The sequence below is a fragment of the Oncorhynchus mykiss genome, chromosome 13 (assembly GCF_013265735.2).
Source record: "Oncorhynchus mykiss isolate Arlee chromosome 13, USDA_OmykA_1.1, whole genome shotgun sequence".
Taxonomy (NCBI): Eukaryota; Metazoa; Chordata; class Actinopteri; order Salmoniformes; family Salmonidae; genus Oncorhynchus; species Oncorhynchus mykiss.
Genome location: NC_048577.1, coordinates 13,216,720 through 13,241,719, shown reverse-complemented (window position 1 = coordinate 13,241,719; position 25,000 = coordinate 13,216,720). Strand labels below are relative to the sequence as shown.

The 25,000-nt window shown below is 45.4% G+C and overlaps 1 protein-coding gene across 2 annotated transcripts in view; it reads left to right on the top strand.

Moving 5' to 3' along the window:
- LOC118938212 (phospholipid phosphatase-related protein type 5-like) overlaps positions 1–25,000 on the top strand; it is a 51,447-nt gene that overhangs the window by 20,597 nt on the left and 5,850 nt on the right. The window contains exons 3-6 of one of the 2 annotated variants that reach the window (XM_036940293.1): positions 2,321–2,509; positions 22,708–22,828; positions 23,101–23,351; positions 24,324–24,500. In XM_036940293.1, coding sequence (XP_036796188.1) covers positions 2,321–2,509; positions 22,708–22,828; positions 23,101–23,351; positions 24,324–24,500 — 738 coding nt within the window. Of the gene's footprint in view, positions 1–2,035; positions 2,510–22,707; positions 22,829–23,100; positions 23,352–24,323; positions 24,501–25,000 lie in introns of those variants that run through there. The other variant, XM_036940295.1, reaches the window with a different exon arrangement.

Below are 25,000 nucleotides of genomic sequence, written 5' to 3'. Positions count from 1 at the left end.
GTGATGTACTGGGCTGTACGCACTACCCTCTGAAGCACCTTGCGGTCGGATGCCGAGCTGTTGCCATACCTAGCAGTGATGCAGCCAGTCAAGATGCTCTCAATGGTGCAGCTGTAGACGTTTTTGAACATCTGAGGGCCCGTTACAAATCTTTTCAGCCTCCTGAGGAGGAAGAGGCGCTGTTGTGCCTTCTTCATGTCTGTGTTGGTGTGTGTGGACCATGATAATTCACCATGTAGCCACCGAGGACCTTTGTGCCTTCTTCATGTCTGTGTTGGTGTGCGTGGACCATGATAATTCACCATGTAGCCACCGAGGACCTTGACCTGCTCCACTACAGCCCTGTCGATGTGGATGGCGATGTGCTCAGCCCTCCGTTTCCTGTAGTCCACAATCAGATCCTTTGTCTTGCTGACATGGAGGCAGAGGCTGAGGGAGAGGTTGTTGTCCACACTGCCAGGTCCCTGTAGGCTGTCTCACCGTCATCGGCGATCAGGCCCACCACCGTGGTGTCGTCAGCAAACTTAATGATGCTGTTGGAGTCATGCGCGGCCACGGAGTAATGGGTGAACAGGGAGTACAGGAGGGGACTAAGCATGCACCCCTAAGAGGGCCCTGTGTTGAGTGACAGCGTGGCGGATGTGTTGTTGCCGTCAGGAAATCAGGATCCAGTTGCAGAGGGAGATGTTCAGACCCAGGGTCTTGAGCTTAGTGATGAGCCTGGAGGGCACTATGGTGTTGAACGCTGAGCTTTGGTCGATGGGAGAATGTCTCCTGAAAATGTTGCTCTTTATTGGTACATAATGTTTCTGAGCAGCTACATAGAGAAAGAGGGATGATCAGGATGCGGTGTGCATCCCAGAGCAGCGTATGGAGAGGAGGAGATGCACGTAGCTTGATGTGTGCATCTATAAATAAACTACTGTGCTGACTGCTGCTAGACGCTTTGCCTGTGTGTGTGTGTGTGTGTGTGTGTGTGTGTGTGTGTGTTTGTTTGTTTGTTTGTTTGTTGTCCCCAATGACTTTGCTCTTGACATGATGGTTGGAGCCCTGCAGGGATGTGGCGTTGTAGCAGAAGTATGTACACACACACACTCACACAAAACCCATATTGATTCACAGGGGACCCACAGTTCAAAGAGCTTTACCTCCCACAGATAGACAGCAAAGGAGAGAAAGCTCCACAGGACAATATGGATGTATGGTTATAAACAGTCTATAAATACACACACCTGCTGAGCCCACCCACACACACAGACAAGAAACACAGTCAATGAATGTGTACAATTCATTCACACATGCACATGTCCAGTGTTTCTTGAACACACACACAAACACACACACACACACAGACATATTCATGATAACGTGCTAACAGATGTTTAGTATCATGCTGTGCACATTGCAGTCTCCAAATATGTTTTTGTGAATCACCTCTCGCTCTAGTGTACGGCACACTACCACTCATGCATACACTGCATGTGATCGACAGCACACCAGCGTCACACACACACACAGCACACACCCCCTTTCCCTCCCTCCCATGCTTGCACTTGTGCTATCCTCCTTGCTCTTCCCACCTATTTCTCTCTCTCTCTGCCTCTTTTCTCTCTCACTCTTCCACTGTAATTTCATTTATTTTTTCCCCCTTTACAGAACAGCAGCATCTTTCTTGATATTCTGTTTCTTTCTTTTACCCTCATCCTTCGGACTCAGTCTCTCTCTCTCTCTCTCTCTCTCTCTCTCTCTCTATCTCTCTCGCTCTACCTCTCTCTCTCGCTCTATCTATCTCTCACTCTCACTCTCTCTTTCTCTCTCTTCCTCGGTCTCTGTGTATGTCTCTCTATTTCTCTCTCTATCCTCTTTTTTTCTCTCCCTCTTTCTCTCTCTTCTGTTTCTCTCTCTGTTTCTCTCTGTTTCTCTCTCTGTTTCTCTCGCTCATTATCTCTGTTTCTCTCTCTCTCTGTTTCTCTCTGTTTCTCTCTCTGTTTCGCTCTTTCTCTCTCTCATTATCTGTTTCTCTCTCTCTCTCTCTCTCTGTTTCTCTCTCTGTTTCGCTCTTTCTCTTTCTGTTTCTCTCTCTCTATCTATCTCTCTCTCTCTCTCTCTCTCTCTGTCCTCTTTTGCTCTCTTTCATTCTACACACTCCGGAAGCATATGTCACCGCGCTCAAAAAGGAATCGCCTCCTTCTCCTCTCTCCTTTTTCTCATCAATAGCTTCTTTTTGTTTTCCCATCCACCTTACTATCCTTCGGTTCTCTTCAGTTCTCTTCGGTTCTCTTCCCTTCTTTCTAAACCTAGAACCATGTTCTATTTCCAGCTGGTGATCATGGCTGGGACGGTTCTCCTGGCGTACTACTTTGAGTACACAGACACGTTCCCCGTTCACGTCCAAGGGTTCTTCTGTTTCGACAAGACGTTCTCCAAACCGTACCCCGGACCCGAGGACGACAGCAAGGCGCCGCCGGCACTGGTCTACTCTCTGGTCACCGCTATCCCCACTGTCACGGTAAGACTGGACTGGAGTAGCCTACAGACACACACACACACACACCTGGCGTAGCGTCACACACGTGGTGTTTGGATGGAGGTGTGTGTTTATAAGTGGGTGTGTATCCATGTGTTACTAACATTTATTTGGAGGAATAATGCATATATTTGTTTTATCTATTGAACTCAATGTGTGCAGCATACACTTTATGTTGAGCAAGTGTATACCATATGTTGTGTGTCAGGGGGTATGCAGCATGTATGTCAGTGAGTATGCAGCATGTGTGTCAGGGGGTATGCAGCATGTATGTCAGTGAGTATGCAGCATGTGTGTCAGGGGGTATGCAGCATGTATGTCAGTGAGTATGCAGCATGTGTGTTAGTGAGTATGCAGCATGTGTCAGTGAGTATGCAGCATGTGTGTCAGTGAGTATGCAGCATGTGTCAGTGAGTATGCAGCATGTGTGTTAGTGAGTATGCAGCATGTGTCAGTGAGTATGCAGCATGTGTGTCAGTGAGTATGCAGCATGTGTCAGTGAGTATGCAGCATGTGTCAGTGAGTATGCAGCATGTGTGTCAGTGAGTATGCAGAATGTGTCAGTGAGTATGCAGCATGTGTCAGTGAGTATGCAGCATGTGTGTCAGTGAGTATGCAGCATGTGTGTCAGTGAGTATGCAGCATGTGTGTCAGTGAGTATGCAGCATGTGTCAGTGAGTATGCAGCATGTATGTCAGTGAGTATGCAGCATGTGTCAGTGAGTATGCAGCATGTGTCAGTGAGTATGCAGCATGTGTGTCAGTGAGTATGCAGAATGTGTCAGTGAGTATGCAGCATGTGTCAGTGAGTATGCAGCATGTGTGTCAGTGAGTATGCAGCATGTGTGTCAGTGAGTATGCAGCATGTGTGTCAGTGAGTATGCAGCATGTGTCAGTGAGTATGCAGCATGTGTCAGTGAGTATGCAGCATGTGTCAGTGAGTATGCAGCATGTGTCAGTGAGTATGCAGCATGTGTCAGTGAGTATGCAGCATGTGTCAGTGAGTATGCAGCATGTATATCAGTGGGTATGCAGCATGTGTCAGTGAGTATGCAGCATGTGTGTCAGTGAGTATGCAGCATGTATATCAGTGAGTATGCAGCATGTGTGTCAGTGAGTATGCAGCATGTGTCAGTGAGTATGCAGCATGTGTGTCAGTGAGTATGCAGCATGTGTCAGTGAGTATGCAGCATGTGTGTCAGTGAGTATGCAGCATGTGTGTCAGTGAGTATGCAGCATGTGTGTCAGTGAGTATGCAGCATGTATGTCAGTGAGTATGCAGCATGTGTGTCAGTGGGTATGCAGCATGTGTGTCAGTGGGTATGCAGCATGTGTGTCAGTGAGTATGCAGCATGTGTCAGTGGGTATGCAGCATGTGTGTCAGTGGGTATGCAGCATGTGTGTCAGGGGGTATGCAGCATGTGTGTCAGTGAGTATGCAGCATGTGTGTCAGTGAGTATGCAGCATGTGTGTATATAATATAATATGAGAGGTTTCTTCCCACACAGACTGACATACATATGCTTTCAAATGAAATTGAATTTGTCAAATGCTTCATAAACATCAGGTGTAGACTACCAGGGAAATGCTTACTTATGGGCCCTTTTACAACAATGCAGAGTTAATGATAAATAAATAAATATATATATATAATACAGTATATACAAATAGTGACATGAGTAATAAATACACAGTGAATAACGAATAACAATAATGAGTCAAAATAACATGTCTATATACAGGGAGTAGCAGCAGCGAGTCGATGTGCAGGAATACAAGGTAACTGAGGTAGATATGTACATATAGGGAGGGGTAAAGTGACTAGGCAACAGGATAGATAATAGACTGTAGCAGCAGCATATGTGGTGAGTGTGAAAGTGTGTGTGTGTGTGAGAGTCTGCGTGTGTGTGTGTGTGTGTGTGTGTGTGTGTGTGTGGCGTCAGTGTGCATGGTATGCGTGTGTGTTCCCATGGGATGTCAATGCATTCACATATCTACAGTATGCGTGGATGAGTATTAGACACTACAGTACAGTATAGTATAAATTATACATTGTACGAGTAGAAGTGAACCCCATAGACAGAGCTGACCCTTGACCTTCCCCTCCAGGCTGGTCTCTATGCTCTACTTCAGTCTACTCCTATCACTTCATTAAGGCTTTAGCTCTGAGCCCAGTACATTAAGGGTTTGATATTAACAGTGGTGGACTGTGGCTGAGTGTTGCAGGGGTGGGCAAGGGACTGGACACGCACCTTAGTGCTAATTGAAGCCATAAGTTGCACTGAAAACTGGAACTTCTGCAATCTCTGGCTTTGGACATTAGATTGCATGTACACTGAACAATAATATAAACGCAACATGTAAAGTGTTGGTCCCATGTTTCATGAGCTGAAATAAAAGTACCCATACCCACAAAAAGCTTATTTCTGTCTAATTTTGGGCCCAAATTTGTGTACATCCCTGTTAGTGAGCATTTCTACTTTGCCAAGATAATCCATCCACCTGACAGGTGTGGCATAACAAGAAGCTCATTAAACAGCATGACATTCACAGGTGCACCTTGTGCTTGGGACAATAAAAGGTCACTCTAAAATGTGCAGTATTGTCACACAGCACAATGCCCCAGATTTCCCAAGTTTTGAGGGAGCGTGCAATTGGCATGTTGACTGCAGGAATGTCCACCAGAGCTGTTGCCAGATAATTTCTCTACCATAAGCCGCCTCCAACGTAGTGCTAGAGAATTTGGCAGTACCAACTGTTGTGAACAGAGTGCCCCATGGTGGCGGTGGGGTTATGGTATGAGCAGGCATAATCTACAGAGAACAAACACATTTGCATTTTATCGATGACAATCTGAATGCTCAGAGATACCAGGACCGCCATTACCTCATGTTTCAGCATGATAACGCACGGCCCCATGTCACGAGGACCTGTACACAATTCTTAGAAGCTGAAAATGCCCCAGTTCTTCCATGGCCTGTATACTCACCAGACATGTCACCCATTGAGCATGTTCGGGATGCTCTGGATCAACATGTACGAAAGCGTCCTCCAGTTCCCTCCAATATCCAGCCATTGAAGAGGAGTGGGACAACATTCCACAGGCCACAATCAACAGCCTGATCAACTCTATGAGAAGGAGATGTGCTGCGCTGCATGAGGCAAATGGTGGTCACACCAGATACTGACTGGTTTTCTGATCCACGACCCTAACTTTTTTAAGGTATCTGTGACTAACAGATGACTAACTGTGAATATCTGCATTCCCAAGTCATGTGAAATCCATAGATTAGGGCCTAATGAATTTATTTCAGTTAACTGATTTCCTTATAATGAACTGTAACTCAGTAAAACCTTTGAAATTGTTGCATGATGCGTTTATATTTTTGTTCAGTATAAATGGATAGATGGGTGGGTGGGTGGGTGTGTCTATGTGGAGATGACAGTATTTGTGAGAGACAGTGAATCTGTACAGCATGTTAAGTGTGTTTTACTGTATATGTGCATCCATGCAAGTGTGTGTGCGCAACTACCTGCTTGCGTGTGTGTGAATATGTGTCTGCCTCTATCTATCCGTATACGAGGGAGAACATCTCTGCACATCACAGGGCACTGTAGTCTGGTGTGTGTGGGGGCGGACAGCAGGCAGCTATAGCATCCTTCACTTCCAGCTACGGAAATGGGTTACATTCTGTGTGACGGATACATCTCACCACCAGTGTGTGTGTGTGTGTGTGTGTGTCATGTGTGTGTGTGTGTAGGTGTGTGTGTGCAGGTGTGTGTGTGTGGAGGCTCTACACACTATGAGAGCCATTGGGAATGCCAAGGCTAAGTGGGGCACAATTCTGGCCAACACACACACACACACACACACACACACACACACCACTCAGCCTCTAGTAGTAATTACAGTAGCCATCTACATGGCAACACTGCAGTTGGAAGCACTACTTATACCATATCTGGACTGTAAGCCCCGGTGGCTAATTACATGTGTGTGTGTCTGTGTGAGTGCGTGTGTGTGTGTTGTGTGTGCGTGTGTTGTATGTGACAAGCCACCCTTGGACCTACACAATGAGAGGGTTGAGTTACAAGCACTTACCAGTTTAACATTTGAACTGATCGTCTGCTCAACAGCGTTAACGTTTGGTCATGTTAGCCATGTATAGAATGTGGAAGTAGTCTGGCTGGTGTAGCGGTAATGCCGCAGCCTCCAGTACACGTCTACGGTGTCGGCATACAGTAGGTTTAAACCCCGGCCTACTGCCTTTTGACACAACGTCTATCTTTCCACGCTGTTATCCTCGTTGTCTGTTCAATAAAGTCTGAAAATACCCTACATATAATACATGTGCCCTATAGGAGGGGACGTGGGGAATGGGAACTCAGCTTGAAGTTGAAGAGCTATTTTAGAAACTTTGTAAATATCTGGGTCACACACACACACACACCCACACACATACCTAATGCTAAATACTGGTGCCCTGAAGAGCTGTTCTCTGTTCTGCTGCTAAGCCCTTGGAACATTATGGAGAGGGAGAGAGGGCGAGGTAGCGAAAGGAGAAAAAGAGAGAGACAGTAGAGAGGAAAGGGGGAAGACAGAGAGAAGAGGGGAAGACTGGGAGAGAAAGAGGAGAAGGATAGAGAGCAGAGAGAGAGAGGGAGTTTAGAGGGTGATATAAAGAGAAAAGAGAGTAGAGGGGGAGGAAAGAAGAAAGTAGGAAAGAGGAAGAACGACAGAGAATGATAGAGGGGGAGGGAGAGAGAGAGAGAGAGAGAGAGAGAGAGAGAGAGAGAGAGAGAGAGAGAGAGAGAGAGAGAGAGAGAGAAAGAGAGGCTTGTTGTTTGTGTGTTTGTGTTGCCTGTCAGTCAAGCCGTAGGAAGTCCCCTTCTCCTCCTGAATTATGGAATGGATCCTGACAGGCAGATAGAGCTGCTGCTGCTGATAACCATACATAGATTGTGTCCCAAATGGCACCCTATTCCCTATATAGTGCACTACTTTTGGTATGGGCCCTGGGAAAAAGTAGTGCACTATATATGTCGGGAAAAGGGTGACATTTAGGACGCAACCAGAGAGAGCCAGAGGACAGAGGATAGTGGTGGTGTCACATCAACACCCTTCCCCTCTGTCTCGGTCCCACTGAATGGGACCTGGATATTGAGATTGGTTCCTCCCTATATAAAGAAAAATAGGTGAGAGAGAGTAGACTACCCTCTGTCTGTCTGTCTGTCTATCTGTGTGTGTGTCTGTCTGTCTGTGTGTCTCTGTTTGTCTGTATGTCTGTCTGTCTGTGTGTGTGTCTCTGTCTGTGTGTCTGTCTTCGTGTGTGTCTCTGTCTGTGTGTCTGTGTGTGTGTGTGTCTGTCTGTCTGTCTCTGTCTGTGTCTCTATCTGTCTCTGTCTGTGTGTCTCTGTCTGTGTGTCTTTGTCCAACTAAACAGGATTTTGTTGAACTGTGAGGAGAAAAAAAGAGGGATAGAAAGAGAGGGAAGGACAGAAAGAGAGAGGGAGATCATATGAAATGGAGTAGAAAGAGAGAGGGAGATCATATGAAATGGAGTAGAAAGAGAGAGGGAGATCATATGAAATGGAGTAGAAAGAGAGAGGGAGATCATATGAAATGGAGTAGAAAGAGAGAGGGAGATCATATGAAATGGAATAGAAAGAGAGAGGGAGATCATATGAAATGGAATAGAAAGAGAGAGGGAGATCATATGAAATGGAATAGAAAGTGAGAGGGAGATCATATGAAATGGAATAGAAAGAGAGAGGGAGATCATATGAAATGGAGTAGAAAGAGAGGGAGATCATATGAAATGGAGTAGAAAGAGAGAGAGAGATCATATGAAATGGAGTAGAAAGAGAGAGGGAGATCATATGAAATGGAGTAGAAAGAGAGAGGGAGATCATATGAAATGGAGTAGAAAGAGAGAGGGAGATCATATGAAATGGAGTAGAAAGAGAGAGGGAGATCATATGAAATGGAGTAGAAAGAGAGAGGGAGATCATATGAAATGGAGTAGAAAGAGAGAGGGAGATCATATGAAATGGAGTAGAAAGAGAGGGAGATCATATGAAATGGAGTAGAAAGAGAGAGAGAGATCATATGAAATGGAGTAGAAAGAGAGAGGGAGATCATATGAAATGGAGTAGAAAGAGAGAGGGAGATCATATGAAATGGAGTAGAAAGAGAGAGGGAGATCATATGAAATGGAGTAGAAAGAGAGAGGGAGATCATATGAAATGGAGTAGAAAGAGAGAGGGAGATCATATGAAATGGAATAGAAAGAGAGAGGGAGATCATATGAAATGGAATAGAAAGTGAGAGGGAGATCATATGAAATGGAATAGAAAGAGAGAGGGAGATCATATGAAATGGAGTAGAAAGAGAGGGAGATCATATGAAATGGAGTAGAAAGAGAGAGGGAGATCATATGAAATGGAGTAGAAAGAGAGAGAGAGATCATATGAAATGGAGTAGAAAGAGAGAGGGAGATCATATGAAATGGAGTAGAAAGAGAGAGGGAGATCATATGAAATGGAATAGAAAGAGAGAGGGAGATCATATGAAATGGAATAGAAAGAGAGCGATGGAAGGGGAGAAATGGTCTGGACTATAACCTAGATTCTCCACAAAGCGACCGGGAAGTCTGCCCAGGCAGGAATGAAAGAGAGAATAAAGGAAGGATGAGAGAGAAGGAAGAGCAAGAGAGAGTGTGGGTAGGAAGCTAAATCGTCATGGTAACACTAGGACTGGTTTGTGAGACTCTATGCCATGTACAGTTGAAGTCGGAAGTTTACATACACCTTACCCAAACACATTTAAACTCAGTTTTTCACAATTCCTATCATTTAATCTTGTAAAAATTCCCTGTCTTAGGTCAGTTAAGATCACCACTTTATTTTAAGAATGTGAAATGTCAAAATAATATTAGAGAGAATTATTTATTTGGGCTTATATTTCTTCCATCACATTCCCAGTGGGTCAGAAATTTACATACACTCATTATTAGTATTTGGTAGCATTGCCTTTAAATTGTTTAACTTGGGTCAAACGTTTCGGGTAGAATTCCACAAGTTTTCCACAATAAGTTGGGTGAATTTTGGCCATTCCTCCTGACAGAGCTGGTGTAACTGAGTCAGGTTTGTAGGCCTCCTTGCTTGAACACACTTTTTCAGTTCTGCCCACAAATTTTCTATAGGATTGCGGTCAGTCACCTTGACTTTGTTGTCCTTAAGCCATTTTGCCACAACTTTGGAAGTATGCTTGAGGTCATTGGCAATTTGCAAACAAGCTTTCATTTCCTGACTGATGTCTTGAGATATTGCTTCAGTATATCCACTTAATTTTCGTTCTCATGATGCCATCTATATTGTGAAGTGCACCAGTCCCTCCTGCAGCAAAGCACCCCCACAACATGATGCTGCCACCCCCATGCTTCACGGTTGGGATGGTGTTCTTCGGCTTGCAAGCCTCCCCCTTTTTTCTCCCAACATAACGACGGTCATTATGTCCAAACAGTTCTATTTTTGTTTCATCAGACCAGAAGACATTTCTCCAAAAAGTACGATCTTTGTCCCCATATGCAGTTGCAAACCGCAGTCTGGCTTTTTTGTGGTGGTTTTGGAGCAGTGGCTTCTTCCTTGCTGAGCAGCCTTTCAGGTTATGCCGATATAGGACACATTTTACTCTGGATATAGATACTTTTGTACCTGTTTCCTCCAGCATCTTCACAAGGTCCTTTGCTGGAGTTCTGGGATTGATTTGCACTTTTCGCACCAAAGTACGTTCATCTCTAGGAGACAGAACGCGTCTCCTTCCTGAGCGGTATGACGGCTGCGTGGTCCCATGGTGTTTATACTTGCGTACTATTGTTTGTACAGAACGTGGTACCTTCAGATGTTTGTAAATTGCTCCCAAGGATGAACCACACTTGTGCAGGTCTACATTTTTTTTCTGAGGTCTTGGCTGATTTATTTTGATTTTCCAATGATGTCAAGCAAAGAGGCACTGAGTTTGAAGGTAGGCCTTGAAATACATCCACTGGTACACCTCCAATTGACTCAAATTATGTCAATTAGCCTATCAGAAGCTTCTAAAGCCATGACATCATTTTTGGGAATTTTCCAATCTGTTTAAAGGCACAGTCAACTTAGTGTACGTGGCCTCCCGGGTACTGCAGCGCCAGCTGTGCCATCAGAGACTCTGGGTTCGTGCCCAGGCTCTGTCGTAACCGCCCGTGACCGGGAGGTCCATGGGGCGATGCACCTACATCGGTAGGGATGTCCTTGTCTCATCGGGCACCAGCGACTCCTGTGGCGGGCCGGGTTGCCAGGTGCACGGTGTTTCCTCCGACACATTGGTTGTTGGAAAAACAATTGTTGGAAAAATGACTTGTGTCATGCACAAAGTAGATGTCCTTACCGACTTATCAAAACTATAGTTTGTTAACAAAACATTTGTGGAGTGGTTGAAAAACTAGTTTTAATTACTCCAATCTAAGTGAATGTAAACTTCTGACTTCAACTGTTATTTATTACAAACGTTTTTATATAGAATTTGTAAGGCACTAACTATATGCATCGGACCCCATCACACACACTCACTCACTCACTCACTCACTCACTCACTCACTCACTCACTCACTCACTCACTCACTCACTCACTCACTCACTCACTCACCCACACACACACACACACACACACACACACACACACACACACACACACACACACACACACACACACACGCACGCACGTGTATACCGTGAGATGACGATGTGTAACAAACAATAGGGAAATATCAAATCAAAGTTCATTGTTGTCACTTGCATAGGGTTTGCAGATGCTAATAATAACTAGCAATACAAAACAATATGCACAGAATCCCAAAAGGTACAGGTTTGTGTCAAGAACTGCAGCGCTACTGGGTTTTTCACTCTCAACAGTTTCCTGTGTGTATCAGGAAGGGTCCACCACCCAAAGGACATCCAGCCAACCTGACACAACTGTGGGAAGCATTGGAGTCGACCAGCCTCCCTGTGGAACGCTTTGTTTACATTTAGTTTATTTGAGTTACTTTTGTTGCGTGGGTGTGTGTGTGTGTGTGTGTGTGTGTGTGTGTGTGTGTGTGTGTGTGTGTGTGTGTGTGTGTGTGTGTGTGTGTGTGTGTGTGTGGGTGTGTGTGTGGGTGTGTGTGGGTGTGTGTGTGTGTGGGTGTGTGTGTGTGTGAGTGAGTGAGTGAGTGAGTGAGTGAGTGAGTGAGTGTGTGCGTGGGTGTGTGCGTGGGTGTGTGCGTGGGTGTGTGCGTGGGTGTGTGCGTGGGTGTGTGCGTGGGTGTGTGCTATACCACTGCTTAAGTTAAGTATATCTATAAGGAAAATAAGATGTGTCAAATAAATGACATCCAGCTTTGGATTTGGTTTGCTGACTTGCTAGCTAGGTGGCTACATGTCAAGATCAAGCTTCTAGGTTACAGCAGAGACATTCAATCCCTTCCTGGATCAAGGTCCCTGTTACCTAAATTGTTTGGTGCGTTAAAAAAAACAGATATAATAATAATAATAATTTAGGTTGAAATAGCACCCCTTGTGTGCACTTCTGGTAATACCGTATGCTCCGGTATGGTACAGAAACGGTACGGCGGTATGAATATCTGCATACCGCCCAACCCTACCACTGCCCATCAACATTATCTTATTAAATAATTATAAAATCTCTATATCACTTATTAACCTCTCCCCTCGTCTCTCCATCATCCATTCTCCTCTTCTATTGTAAACGGCTGTGACTCCTGAACACGCTCCACTGTTGGACATGAGAAAGCTCTTCTGCTCCACTTTCCAACCGTGAGATTTGACAGATCTACCAGCAGTCACAAGCACCAACACACACACACATTCACTCACACACTGATACAGTATACACACACAGTTCACACATAGACTCTCTCTCTCACACACACACACACACACACACACACAAACACATATACACACTTCAAAGGAAAACACAGCAATGTGATCCTCTCTGAAGGAGAAGACAGCCAGTATCAGTCATCGTTGGTCACCCTCATCTATCATCTTCTCTCTCTGTCTCTCTCTCCCTCCCCCCCCCCTCTCTCTCTCTCTTCATCTTTCTCTCTCTCCTCCCTCATTTTTCTTCATCTTCATCTCTCTCTCTCTCTCTGTTGCTCTCTCTCTCTATCTCTCTCTTTCTCCCTCTCCTTTCCTCCATCCCTTCCTGCTACTCTTGAAAGTCAGCAGGAAGGAGCAGGTCCATCTTTGGTTCATTTGATCTGTTCTAACTAGTGTTTCACATCTGTCTGTCAGTCCTCTCTTCACGTCTCATCTTCTGATCTAAAGCTCCACGTTGGAGTCCAGCAGTGTCTTCGAGTGTCACAGACAGCAGAATACCAGTATTTGTAGGTTCTACTCCTCTGTGAGTGCCAGTTATGTAAACTCATTGTCACCAGTATGTCTAACACAGTCTAAGTCTCTTTAAGAGTGTTTACCTATTGATAATATTGTGGCAGCAGCTGTTCACATGAATCCACAAAGGGCCCGACATTACAAGCAAACCTCAGTGTGTGTGTGTCTGTGCGTATTCATGCCCATAGGCCTGTGCAGCGGTGTGTTTGTGTGTGTATGCCTGGTACTGTACGTGCGCACACGTACAGTATGTGTGTGTGTGTGTGTGTGTGTGTGTGTGTGTGTGTCTGTGTGTCTGTGTGTGTGTGTGTGTGTGTGTGTACTTGTGCATGTTAATAATGTAAAGGCTCCTGGTTAGAGGATGTGCCATAGCTGACTGTTTAAAATGTGTTATTATGTTTCCCCTCCCTTCATACTGCTGTAGTAGAACACTGGTATCTCACCTGTAAAAAGACACACACTACAGACTAACACTAAACACTAACCATCACCACTAACATTAGGCCTGGAGGCTAACACTGAACCAAACGTGGTGAATGCTCAGTCACTTAACATGTGTTGTGTGTGTTAATATTGAAGTGAGGCCGGTGTGAAGTCCATTACAGTCCATTATGAGACGGGGAGCGATGTTGGTTCTGTTAATTAGGGTTGCCATATTGGGTCGATTTCAAGCCTCGACTCATCTAATGGGTTTCCATTGAGTTGTATTGACGTTTGACGGTACACTAGAATCGCGCCTGTGGTGAGATCCTGAGGTTACAGGGTTGTCCTCCAACTGTGCATCCAGTCCCTGTTGGGAATCAGAATCCATATTTGGATTAAAAGGTTCAAAGTGCAACAGAGTAGGAGCACAAGAGAGCACAATGACATTACACATAACCTCCACTCCACATCCAAACAAATAGACCCCGTGTTCACAAAAGGTTTTACACCACAGCTGTTTTACACCATAGCTGTTTTACACCATAGCTGTTTTACACCACAGCTGTTTTACACCATAACTGTTTTACACCACAGCTGTTTTACACCATAACTGTTTTACACCACAGCTGTTTTACACCACAGCTGTTTTACACCATAGCTGTTTTACACCATAACTGTTTTACACCATAGCTGTTTTACACCATAGCTGTTTTACACCATAACTGTTTTACACCACAGCTGTTTTACACCACAGCTGTTTTACACCATAACTGTTTTACACCACAGCTGTTTTACACCACAGCTGTTTTACACCATAGCTGTTTTACACCATAGCTGTTTTACACCATAGCTGTTTTACACCATAACTGTTTTACACCACAGCTGTTTTACACCACAGCTGTTTTACACCATAACTGTTTTACACCACAGCTGTTTTACACCATAGCTGTTTTACACCACAGCTGTTTTACACCACAGCTGTTTTACACCACAGCTGTTTTACACCATAACTGTTTTACACCACAGCTGTTTTACACCACAGCTGTTTTACACCATAGCTGTTTTACACCATAGCTGTTTTACACCATAGCTGTTTTACACCATAACTGTTTTACACCACAGCTGTTTTACACCACAGCTGTTTTACACCATAACTGTTTTACACCACAGCTGTTTTACACCATAGCTGTTTTACACCACAGCTGTTTTACACCACAGCTGTTTTACACCATAACTGTTTTACACCATAGCTGTTTTACACCACAGCTGTTTTACACCACAGCTGTTTTACACCATAGCTGTTTTACACCACAGCTGTTTTACACCATAGCTGTTTTACACCACAGCTGTTTTACACCACAGCTGTTTTACACCATAGCTGTTTTACACCACAGCTGTTTTACACCACAGCTGTTTTACACCATAACTGTTTTACACCACAGCTGTTTTACACCACAGCTGTTTTACACCATAGCTGTTTTACACCACAGCTGTTTTACACCATTGCTGTTTTACACCACAGCTGTTTTACACCATAGCTGTTTTACACCACAGCTGTTTTACACCATAACTGTTTTACACCATAGCTGTTTTACACCACAGCTGTTTTACACCACAGCTGTTTTACACCATAGCTGTTTTACACCATAGCTGTTTTACACCACAGCTGTTTTACACCATAACTGTTTTACACCATAGCTGTTTTACACCATAGCTGTTTTACACCATAGCTGTTTTACACCACAGCTGTTTTACACCATAACGGTTTTACACCACAGCTGTTTTACACCATAGCTGTTTTAACCATAGCTGTTTTAACCATAGCTGTTTTACACCATAGCTGTTTTACACCGTAGCTGTTTTACACCACAGCTGTTTTACACCATAACTGTTTTACACCACAGCTGTTTTACACCATAACTGTTTTACACCATAGCTGTTTTACACCATAGCTGTTTTACACCACAGCTGTTTTACACCATAACTGTTTTACACCATAACTGTTTTACACCACAGCTGTTTTACACCATAGCTGTTTTACACCACAGCTGTTTTACACCATAGCTGTTTTACACCACAACTGTTTTACACCATAGCTGTTTTACACCATAGCTGTTTTACACCATAACTGTTTTACACCATAGCTGTTTTACACCATAGCTGTTTTACACCATAACTGTTTTACACCACAGCTGTTTTACACCATAGCTGTTTTACTCCATAGCTGTTTTACACCATAGCTGTTTTACACCACAGCTGTTTTACACCACAGCTGTTTTACACCATAGCTGTTTTACCCCATAACTGTTTTACACCATAACTGTTTTACACCACAGCTGTTTTACACCATAGCTGTTTTACACCACAGCTGTTTTACACCATAACTGTTTTACACCACAGCTGTTTTACACCATAGCTGTTTTACACCATAGCTGTTTTACACCATAGCTGTTTTACACCATAGCTGTTTTACACCATAGCTGTTTTACACCATAGCTGTTTTACACCACAGCTGTTTTACACCATAACTGTTTTACACCATAGCTGTTTTACACCATAACTGTTTTACACCACAGCTGTTTTACACCATAGCTGTTTTACACCATAGCTGTTCTCCATTTACCTCTCTGTTTGAGTCCCATAGTTATACTGCTGTCCTCACATCCTCACATCCCTGCTTCACCGCTCACTTCCTCACATCCCTGCTTCATTGCTCACTTCCTCACATCCCTGCTTCCTCACATCCCTGCTTCCCCACTCACTTCCTCACATCCCTGCTTCACCGCTCACTTCCTCACATCCCTGCTTCATTGCTCACTTCCTCACATCCCTGCTTCCTCACATCCCTGCTTCACCACTCACTTCCTCACATCCCTGCTTCCTCACATCCCTGCTTCACCACTCACTTCCTCACATCCCTGCTTCCACACTCACTTCCTCACATCCCTGCTTCCCCACTCACTTCCTCACATCCCTGCTTCTCCACTCACTTCCTCACATCCCTGCTTCTCCACTCACTTCCTCACATCCCTGCTTCCCCACTCACTTCCTCACATCCCTGCTTCCCCACTCACTTCCTCACATCCCTGCTTCCTCACATCCCTGCTTCTCCACTCACTTCCTCACATCCCTGATTCCCCACTCACTTCCTCACATCCCTGCTTCCTCACATCCCTGCTTCCCCACTCACTTCCTCACATCCCTGCTTCCCCACTCACTTCCTCACATCCCTGCTTCCCCACTCACTTCCTCACATCCCTGCTTCCTCACATCCCTGCTTCTCCACTCACTTCCTCACATCCCTGCTTCACCACTCACTTCCTCACATCCCTGCTTCCCCACTCACTTCCTCACATCCCTGCTTCCCCGCTCACTTCCTCACATCCCTGCTTCCCCGCTCACTTCCTCACATCCCTGCTTCACCACTCACTTCCTCACATCCCTGCTTCACCACTCACATCCCTGCTTCACCGCTCACTTCCTCACATCCCTGCTTCCTCACATCCCTGCTTCACCACTCACTTCCTCACATCCCTGCTTCCCCACTCACTTCCTCACATCCCTGCTTCTCCACTCACTTCCTCACATCCCTGCTTCACCGCTCACTTCCTCACATCCCTGCTTCTCCACTCACTTCCTCACATCCCTGCTTCTCCACTCACTTCCTCACATCCCTACCTCACCACTCACTTCCTCACTTCCACACACACACACACACACACACACACACACACACACACACACACACACACACACACACACACACACACACACACACCTAGCAAACACACTCTCTATTATGGTGGTCATAGGAGTTAGCCCAGTGGATCACACAACCCCTGTTTCAACCTCTTCTCTTTAGATCCTCAGTAGCACACACACACACAACCACTCATCTGATCACACACACACACACACACACACACACACACACACACACACACACACACACACAGAGACCTTCCCTTTGACACAGATTCACACATACTCACACACAAGCCCTTTATCTCCCTAACCCCTGTTAGATCCTCCAAACAGCTCTGATCAGAATACTGCTGAGCCCCTCCAATGATCACAAGACCCTTTGACAGAGAGAGACCGAGGATGTAGGGTACATGATCATGCATTATGCATGGTGCGGTAGGAGAGTGGGATGCTAAAACGCTACATAGCTAAATCTCACCGCATACTGAACACTATTAGAAAAAAAGGTGCAATCTAGACCCTAAAATGATTCCTCGGCTGTCCCCATAGGAGAACCCTTTGAATAACCTTTTTTGGTTCCAGGTAGAAACCCTTTTGGTTCCAGGTAGAACTATTTTGGGTTCCATGTAGAACCGTCTGTGTAACATGGAAGAGTATGTGTTTAGATCAGTATGTAATAAGATTTAATTGAACTACAGCATTCATCCAGGAGTTTGAAAAATGTATCTAAAGAGTTTGGGAATCCCTGAAAAGAGTGATCTCTGATGCTAGATACTGTTCCTTCTATTTGAAAAACATTGTTCTGCTCTTGCACAGCCTTCACATTACTTCAGATAGTCTGACATCACAAGGGAAGGATCAAGGATCCTACAAAGCCCTACACATCTCCTCCTGTCTCCTCTCCTCACTTATCCTCTGCTATTCAAGACAGCCAAGCCTTCAAGTGTGACTCTCACACTCTGACAGATGATTAGAAGACCCAGACCTAGATTTCTGCCACTAAATGGCCCTCCTCGGGCTATGGAGCGGTAAACAGACACACACACACGCATGCACACACACACGTACGTACAATCTTAGAAAAAAGGGTTCCAAAAGTGTTTCTGTGGCTGTCCCAACAGGAGAACCCTTTTGGGTTCCATGTAGAACCCTCTGTGGAAAGGCGTTCTTCCTGGAACCCAAAAATATGATCCTATGGGGACGGCCGAAGAACCCTTTTGGAACCCTTTTTTCTAGGAGTGTACGCTAACATCTGAGCCCTCACCGGGGCCCTCAGGCCTGTGTAGAGTGAAGGGGAATGAGAGGAGACAGTATTAGCGTTAGCCTGTGATGTGGTTGAGTCATCTTCAGAGCTCAGCACCCGTAGGGACAGAGACCATGCATATGAATAGCATCGTTTGCATCCCACATGGCACCCTATTATCCTATAGTGCACTACTTTTGACCAGAACCCCATGGACCCTGGTCAAAAGTAGTGCACTATGCATGGAATAGGGTGCCATTTGGGACACAGCCCCGTTTAAGACTACTTTTGGTCGTTGCTATACATGGGTACTATTGGGAAGGCATAATAACCCTGCTGAACCATGGCTGTTGTAAATGCCAGTGGGGCAAAACTGGATGTACTGTGACAACGTTTTCCTGACGTTTTCCTGACGTTCTGGTCAGGTTGTTTACTGGTTATAAAAGGATGTTTTTTTACACCCTTTTTGTTGTTGCAAACAGTAAAAAATGTCTATGTGGTTGTAATCGGGTTAGCTAATGACGTCTTCTCAGCCAGAAAAACAGTTTACAACCACGTCACATGGTAAATCTTGTCCGCTGTGTTAAGCAGCAGTATCAATGTATATAGAACTATCAATAGAACTAGATACAGTGGGGCAAAAAATTATTTAGTCAGCCACCAATTGTGCAACGACCATTGCCAACAAAGGGTATATTACATACAGTAGTTATATCTCTATACAGGAGTTATATCTCTATATAGGAGTTATATCTCTATACAGGAGTTATATCTCTATACAGTAGTTATATCTCTATACAGGAGTTATATCTCTATACAGGAGTTATATCTCTATACATTAGTTATATCTCTATACAGGAGTTATATCTCTATACAGGAGTTATATCTCAATACAGGAGTTATATCTCTATACAGTAGTTATATCTCTAACAGTATTTATATCTCTATACAGTAGTTATAGTGTATCTCTATGCAGTAGTTATATCTCTATACAGTAGTTATATCTCTAACAGTATTTATGTCTCTATACAGTAGTTATAGTGTATCTCTATGCAGTAGTTATATCTCTAGTTATATCTCTAACAGTATTTATATCTCTATACAGTAGTTATAGTGTATCTCTATGCAGTAGTTATATCTCTATACAGGAGTTATATCTCAATACAGGAGTTATATCTCTATACAGGAGTTATATCTCTATACAGAAGTTATATCTCTATACAGGAGTTATATCTCTATGCAGTAGTTATATCTCTATACAGGAGTTATATGTCTATGCAGTAGTTATATCTCTATACAGGAGTTATATCTCTATACAGTAGTTATATCTCTAACAGTATTTATATCTCTATACAGTAGTTATAGTGTATCTCTATGCAGTAGTTATATCTCTATACAGTAGTTATATCTCTAACAGTATTTATGTCTCTATACAGTAGTTATAGTGTATCTCTATGCAGTAGTTATATCTCTAGTTATATCTCTAACAGTATTTATATCTCTATACAGTAGTTATAGTGTATCTCTATGCAGTAGTTATAGTGTATCTCTCTGCAGTAGTTATATCTCTAACAGTATTTATATCTCTATACAGTAGTTATAGTGTATCTCTATGCAGTAGTTATAGTGTATCTCTCTGCAGTAGTTATATCTCTAACAGTAGTTATGTCTTTCACATAACTGCGTCATCTACATCCCCACTATGCCAGTACCCACCTCTCCCCACTATGCCAGTACCCACCTCTCCCCACTATGCCAGTACCCACCTCTCCCCACTATGCCAGTACCCACTCTCCCCACTATGCCAGTACCCACCTCTCCCCACTATGCCAGTACCCACCTCTCCCCACTATGCCAGTACCCACCTCTCCCCACTATGCCAGTACCCACCTCTCCCCACTATGCCAGTACCCACCTCTCCCCACTATGCCAGTACCCACCTCTCCCCACTATGCCAGTACCCACCTCTCCCCACTATACCAGTACCCACCTCTCTCCACTATGCCAGTACCCACCTCTCCCCACTATGCCAGTACCCACCTCTCCCCACTATGCCAGTACCCACCTCTACCCACTATACCAGTACCCACCTCTCCCCACTATGCCAGTACCCACCTCTCCCCACTATGCCAGTACCCACCTCTACCCACTATACCAGTACCCACCTCGCCCCACTATACCAGTACCCACCTCTACCCACAATACCAATACCCACCTCTCCCCACTATGCCAGTACCCACTTCTCCCCACTATACCAGTACCCACCTCTCCCCACTACACCAGTACCCTCTTCTCCCCACTATACCAGTACCCACTGCTACCCACGAAACCAGTACCCACCTCTCCCCACTATGCCATTACCCACCTCTCCCCACTTTACCAGTACCCACTATACCAGTACCCACCTCTCTCCACTATGCCAGTACCCACCTCTTCCCACTATACCAGTACCCACTATACCAGTACCCACCTCTCTCCACTATACCAGTACCCACCTCTCTCCACTATACCAGTACCCACCTCTCTCCACTATACCAGTACCCACCTCCTCTTCACACTAAACCATTAAATCAAATCAAATCAAATCAAATTTTATTTGTCACATACACATGGTTAGCAGATGTTAATGCGAGTGTAGCGAAATGCTTGTGCTTCTAGTTCCGACAATGCAGTAATAACCAACAAGTAATCTAACTAACAATTCCAAAACTACTGTCTTATACACAGTGTAAGGGGATAAAGAATATGTACATAAGGATATATGAATGAGTGATGGTACAGAGCAGCATAGGCAAGATACAGTAGATGGTATCGAGTACAGTATATACATATGAGATGAGTATGTAAACAAAGTGGCATAGTTAAAGTGGCTAGTGATACATGTATTACATAAGGATACAGTCGATGATATAGAGTACAGTATATACGTATACATATGAGATGAATAATGTAGGGTATGTAAACATTATATTAGGTAGCATTGTTTAAAGTGGCTAGTGATATATTTACATAATTTCCCATCAATTCCCATTATTACAGTGGCTGGAGTTGAGTCAGTGTCAGTGTGTTGGCAGCAGCCACTCAATGTTAGTGGTGGCTGTTTAACAGTCTGATGGCCTTGAGATAGAAGCTGTTTTTCAGTCTCTCGGTCCCAGCTTTGATGCACCTGTACTGACCTCGCCTTCTGGATGATAGCGGGGTGAACAGGCAGTGGCTCGGGTGGTTGATGTCGTTGATGATCTTTATGGCCTTCCTGTAACATCGGGTGGTGTAGGTGTCCTGGAGGGCAGGTAGTTTGCCCCCGGTGATGCGTTGTGCAGAACTCTGGAGAGCCTTACGGTTGTGGGCGGAGCAGTTGCCGTACCAGGCGGTGATACAGCCCGTCAGGATGCTCTCGATTGTGCATCTGCATCTGTAGAAGTTTGTGAGTGCTTTTGGTGACAAGCCAAATTTCTTCAGCCTCCTGAGGTTGAAGAGGCGCTGCTGCGCCTTCTTCACAATGCTGTCTGTGTGAGTGGACCAATTCAGTTTGTCTGTGATGTGTATGCCGAGGAACTTAAAACTTGCTACCCTCTCCACTACTGTTCCATCGATGTGGATAGGGGGGTGTTCCCTCTGCTGTTTCCTGAAGTCCACAATCATCTCCTTAGTTTTGTTGACGTTGAGTGTGAGGTTATTTTCCTGACACCACACTCCGAGGGCCCTCACCTCCTCCCTGTAGGCCGTCTCGTCGTTGTTGGTAATCAAGCCTACCACTGTTGTGTCGTCCGCAAACTTGATGATTGAGTTGGAGGCGTGCGTGGCCACGCAGTCGTGGGTGAACAGGGAGTACATGAGAGGGCTCAGAACGCACCCTTGTGGGGCCCCAGTGTTGAGGATCAGCGGGGAGGAGATGTTGTTGCCTATCCTCACCACCTGGGGGTGGCCCGTCAGGAAGTCCAGTACCCAGTTGCACAGGGCGGGGTCGAGACCCAGGGTGGGTACTGGTTTAGTGTGGAGAGGAGGTGGGTACTGGTTTAGTGTGGTGAGGAGGTGGGTACTGGTTTAGTGTGGAGAGGAGGTGGGTACTGGTTTAGTGTGGAGAGGAGGTGGGTACTGGTTTAGTGTGGAGAGGAGGTGGGTACTTCCCCAGAGGAAAGTAACTGAATGGAATACTTCCAGTTGTTGTACTGTTAATACTGTATGACCACATAGGTTACTGTGGCTGGCTGAAACTAGCCATAAATAATGCCATATACAAGAACTGAGTATACTGTGAACAAATACAGGATACCGTTCTTTTGTAGTGGGTTTGGATTTGCTCGTAGCTCTTTCAGTGTTTTACACTAACCTCTCTGCCTTTCTCTCTGTCTGTCTGTCCATCCGTCCGTCTGTAGATTCTGATTGGAGAGGTGACAACGTTCTTTGTGAAAGCGGAGGGGGCTCAGGAGAAGACCATTGTGACGGCTGACTGCTGTTACTTCAACCCCCTCCTCCGCAGGATAGTACGCTTTCTGGGTGAGCCTCGGCTATAGGGTCCCACTGTACATTAGACCATATTAAACCTGGTGTATATTGGTCCTAATATATTGTGCAATATATTGGGCATGCTGCCTCACTACTGTCATTCAGCATTGAATGAAGGGTTTTTATCTCTCTCTGCCCTCTCGTTTGTCTCTCTGTTTCTCCCTTCTCCTCTCCCTCTCTTCCTATCCCTCTCTCTCTCCTCCCCATCCTCTCCCCTCACCCTCCACCTCCTCCACCCCCGTTCTCCTCCTCCGCCCCCTCAGGCGTCTACTCCTTTGGCCTCTTCGCCACCACCATCTTCGCCAACGCAGGCCAGGTGGTGACAGGAAACCAGACCCCTCACTTCCTGTCTGCCTGCCGCCCCAACTACACAGTCTTGGGCTGCCAGTCCCCCATGCAGTACATCACAGAGCGCCGCGCCTGCACTGGGAACCCCTACCTGGTTGCGTCTGCACGCAAGTCCTTCCCCTCCAAGGACGCGGCCCTCAGCATCTACTCTGCTGTCTACACAGTGGTAGGAACTAGGGGGAAGTTAGAGGGGAAGGAATAAAGTGTGACACCGGGAAGAATAGAGAAATGTTTTCTGATATCAGTGTTTTGAAGTGTGAATGTATGTTTCTGTACATTTCTATGTGCTTAGTGGAGGTAGAGGGTATATGTAGAATTTATATCTCTGTGTGTGCTTCTGTGGAGGTACTGTATATTTAGACTTTATAACTCTGTGTGTGCTTCTGTGGCGGTGATGTATATCTAGACTCTATAGCTCTGTCTGCTTCTGTGGAGGCACTGTATATTTAGACTTAATATCTCTGTGTGTGCTTCTGTGGAGGTACTGTATATCTAGACTTCATAGCTCTGTGTGTGCTTCTGTGGAGGTACTGTGTAAGAGTGCGTGCTGGTGGCAGGGAAGTCAGGCGCAGGAGAACGAACTTGGTATAACACGGAGCAGTTTAAAAAGTGCTCAAAAACCAAAATATACAAAATAATACAAGTGGGTACAAAACCCGTCGCACACCAGAACATATCCTGCACATAGTTTACAAACAAACAATCACCGACAAGGACAATGAGGGGGAACAGAGGGTTAAATACACACATGTAATGAATGGGATTGGAACCAGGTGTGATACAAGACAAGACATAACCAAAGGAAAATGAAAAGAGGATCAGCGATGGCTAGAAGGTCAGTCAGCGACTTCGACCGCCGAACACCGCCCGAACAAGGAGAGGGACCAACTTCGGCGGAAGTCGTGATATCCTGTATATGTAGACTTTTATAGCTCTGTGTGTGCTTCTGTGGCGGTACTGTATATCTAGAATGTATAGCTCTGCTTGCATCTTAACCTCCACCTCTGTGTGTGCTTCTGTGGAGGTACTGTATATCTAGAACGTATAGCTCTGCTTGCATCTTAACCTCCACCCCTGTGTGTGTGTGTCTGCAGAATAACTTTTAAATGAACTATTCCTTTCTGTGTGTGTGTTTCAGATGTACGTGACGCTGGTGTTCCGTACAAAGGGCACCCGGCTGACCAAGCCCACCCTGTGTCTGACCCTCCTGTCCCTGGCTGTGCTGGTGGGGGTGGTGAGGGTCACGGAGTACAGGAACCATTGGGGTGACGTCTTGGCTGGATACCTGACCGGAGGGGCCATCGCTGCCTTCCTGGTGAGAAGACTCGGGAGTAGGGGGTGGGGAGGTGGGGGTAGGGTGGCGAACGTCCTGGTTGGATACCTGACTGGGGGGGCCATCGCTATCTTCCTTGTCTGGGGACTGGGGGAGTAGAGGTGGGGATGAGGGCTATATGGGGTAGTGATGAGGGCTAGATGGGGGTAGGGGTAGTGGTGGGTGTAGGGGTGAGGGCTAGTTGTAGGGGGGGTTGATGGGGAGATGAGGGCTAGATGGGGTTAGATGTGGGTAGGGGTAGTGATGAGGGCTAGATGGGGAGATGGGAGTAGTGATGAGGGCTAGATGGGGAGATGGGGTTAGGTGTAGTGGTGGGTGTAGGGGTGGGGATGAGGGCTAGATGTGGAGATGGGGGTAGGGGCTAGATGGGGAGATGAGGGCAGTGGTGGGAGTAGAGGTGGGGATTTTTATTTTTATTTAATTTTACCTTTATTTAACTAGGCTAGATGGGGGTAGGGGTAGTGGTGAGAGTAGAGGTGGGG